The following is a 3,276-nucleotide window of genomic DNA, read 5'->3' on the forward strand; positions in this document are numbered from 1 at the left end:
CGACAGACAGATAGACAGACAGATAGACAGACAGACAGACAGATAGACAGACAGATAGACAGACAGATAGACAGATAGGCAGACAGATAGGCAGACAGATAGATAGAGAAACAGAGAGAGAAAGGGGGGGGGGGGGGGGAGACACTAGTTAGGCCTACCAATTATCATTGTTAAAACCATGAGATAGGCTATACCTTTACCGAGGGGGCTCTCGTGGCCTAGAGGTTAAGGTGTTGGCCTCTCATTTAAAAGGTCCCGGGTTCGAATCCGGGTAGCGACCGAAAAATGTTCTTCTCTAAAATTGTCTCCTTTCACCTTCTTTCCTGCTCTCTAGCAATGTTCTGTTGTCTGCTTTCATTTCCACTTTCTGCCCCCACCCCCTCACCTCCTTTGCCCCCTCCTCTGGGCTCCTGACTCTTTCTGCAGCATTTCTACTGTTACTCCTTGGCTCCTCCTTACTGCTGTCTTTCTGCCACACCCCTGATCTTCTGGTAGGAAAGATCTACACCTAGCCTTCTCGGACAAGGGCGAAAATTCTCGGAGGGCCCGTGTGCAAGTTGCGCACGTTAAAGATCCCTTAGTGGTCTAAAATCGATAAGAGTAGGCTTCGGCCGCCACCCGGGCAAAATTCAAAATTTCCTACCAACTGAAAATATTAGGTGTGTCCCGCGCGCTCATATGACCTTATGCAGTTGCGAGCGCCGTAAAACACTTTACAAAAGCAAACAAACGTAACCACATTCGTTCCTTATAATTTAATGTAGCCTATATAATAATATTTGCATCATAATCAAGCTTACTTTTAATCTCCTTGATCACATTTTCACACTGTTTCGACAAGCACTGATTTACAGCCTACCATTTTCCCGGATTCCAAAGCAATAAGACTATCCCACCTAAGAAGTTTGCACAATAATAATATGTGTTCACAATACAAGATTATACAATTCAATTTTATTTTTGAAAAATACGAAGACTGAGCGCCACCAGGAAGTTGAGTGGGAGGCGGTGGAAGGTTTGTTATGGAGCTCATTTGTGTGAAGGTAGATCTATAAACAAGCGCATCACTCCACTGGGTCCTACCCTGACCTACCAGTACACACATCGTTTTCTTTCATATTAGTAGGGCGTCAATTTGTCGAGTTTTGTGATGGGTGTTGTTGTGAAGTGAGAGAGTTGAATAATAAAGGGTACTGTCTCACAAATTCAAATGTTTATATGGACTTATGGTCTGTGTTTATAACCTGATGCAAACGTCTCATCATTATGTGAGTATTGTGTGTGAACAACTACTGTAGCGTCGTAGCCCTGCCCTCCTGGGGGTTTTTTTGTTTAAAAATTATGTAATAATTGAGGCTAGATTTCTAGATCGGTGATTTTGTAGTTTCGTTCGTTAAAGACAAGAGTAGGGGGGGGGGGGGGTTCAGAGGGGACCTAATAAAATATGGAAGGGGGGGGGGGGCCCTGGGGGCCCTGGATTTATAATATTTGATGTATTGCAGTTAGTTGAGTTAGGCCCCTCTAGAGGTTGCATCCCTGTTCTTTGTGTTGCCTATAAATTGCCAATTTGGACCTTGTGATCATCAAGACTTAGATATCTAGATCTAGATCTAGATCTGGTTCTGGATTTCTTCTGTGGATGTAGAAAAATGGATCATGGACTTTAATGAACGGAACTACAAGATCACAGCTAGATCTAGATCTAGATCTAGATCTAGCAGTTTAGCCGTCATTTTAAGTACGGCTAGCCTCTTCTTTCCTCTGTAACCAAACTACCAATGACTCCAAACTTCTCATATAGGAAGGGCAATGCCCACTTTTAGTGTTGGTCAAGATTTCTGGTAGGCCACCTCTATTCTCACCCGGAGTGAGAATAGTGCAGGCGAGTCTTTTGGCTATTCTCACCCGGTGCGCGTTCACCAAATTTTGCGTTCACCCTAAACCACAGAATTCTACACTGTACTGTGATAACAGAAAAATTGTAGAATTCTGTGCCGTGAACAAACGTTCCATTACAACTGTAGCCTACTAAAAAAAGCGTACAATTTTGTCTGTCTGTGGGCAGTGGAGAGAGAGAGAGAGAAAGAGAGAGAGGAGTAGCGCGAGAATTTCCGGGCAAAGCAAAATGGCGACCCGCGTAGTTCGGCTCGATTCAAAAAGTTAAATAGCCGTAGCATCTTTGTAGACAACCAAATTAATTTACTTTTGTGTTTTAACATCATTTTTTAACTTTGTTTTGGTCAATTTGATCGTCCACACCGATAGACAGTATTCAGAAAGAGACAGAGAGAGAGAGAGAAGAGGGGAGGAGTTGATCTTGCGAGAACTTCCGGCGGGTGAGAATAGCCACTTTCTTTCTGGTAACCCCCAAAATCTGGTTTAGCCCGCTTGTTCTTAAAAGTGACCAAATAAAGGACAACCCATGTCTCGCTATTCTCACCCCCTCGTTTTACCGGAAATGACCCTAGAAGGATCAGGGTTGAGGTTAGCGGGCATGACCCTGGGGGCGGGGGGGAGGGGGGGGGGGGAGAATAGCGATACATTGGGGTTATTCTCAGGTAGTCTTAAATAAAGTAAACTTGAAACTTAAGTTATTCCCTGTGCTCTTCTCTGTGTGTGTCTGTGCTCTATAGACTATATATAAGCCTACTGTATTTATTGTTGTTAGCACACCTGAAGGGGGTGAGAATAGCGAGACATAGGGCCATAGGCTATCCTCACCCCTGTTGAGAATAACAACTACGAGCGGTTTCCGGCTTCCGGTCTCGTGATTTTTTGCCTATTTGCGAGAGTTCGGCGCCAACTTTCATTTTCTGCCATTCTGCGAGGTCTGGGAAAGAGCAAATTTTTGGGTCTAGATCTATTTCAATTTTCAAGAGCTAGTCTAGATTTAGAGATTTTTAGATCAGTGTAAAAATGTGAAAAAGAAAGGTTTCACAACAGAATGAAATCAAAATTAGAACAGCCCATGAAACAACAACAAAAATGAACAAATAAGGGCGTGTGTCCACCTGTCCGAAGAAGATTGGTTGTTTTAACCCTAAACGTGCATAATTTTTAAAAAAGTACAGGATATTATTACAAGTAAATTATGGAATCACACATGTAAGGGGCCTGCCAGTGTCAGATCTAATCGGTTTTGGTGGAACGCTCTTCTAACATTATAACACATTTTAAAATCTATATATATATATATTTAGAATCTAATGAAGGTAGGAACATCAAATTAAATGACGTTACACAATACAACATTCCCCCCCCCCCCCCCTTTTCCTT

The 3,276-nt window shown here is 42.8% G+C and overlaps 1 protein-coding gene across 1 annotated transcript in view; it reads left to right on the plus strand.

Moving 5' to 3' along the window:
• Positions 1-1,049: 1,049 nt before the first annotated feature.
• The window catches only part of LOC101858276 (mucolipin-3), a gene marked incomplete in the record, with an annotated part of 73,219 nt that continues 70,992 nt past the window's right edge, over positions 1,050-3,276 (plus strand). The window contains 1 exon segment of the mRNA XM_005099872.3: positions 1,050-1,268. Coding sequence (XP_005099929.2) covers positions 1,227-1,268 — 42 coding nt within the window.

This window comes from Aplysia californica, unplaced genomic scaffold (genome assembly GCF_000002075.1).
Source record: "Aplysia californica isolate F4 #8 unplaced genomic scaffold, AplCal3.0 scaffold00228, whole genome shotgun sequence".
Taxonomy (NCBI): Eukaryota; Metazoa; Mollusca; class Gastropoda; order Aplysiida; family Aplysiidae; genus Aplysia; species Aplysia californica.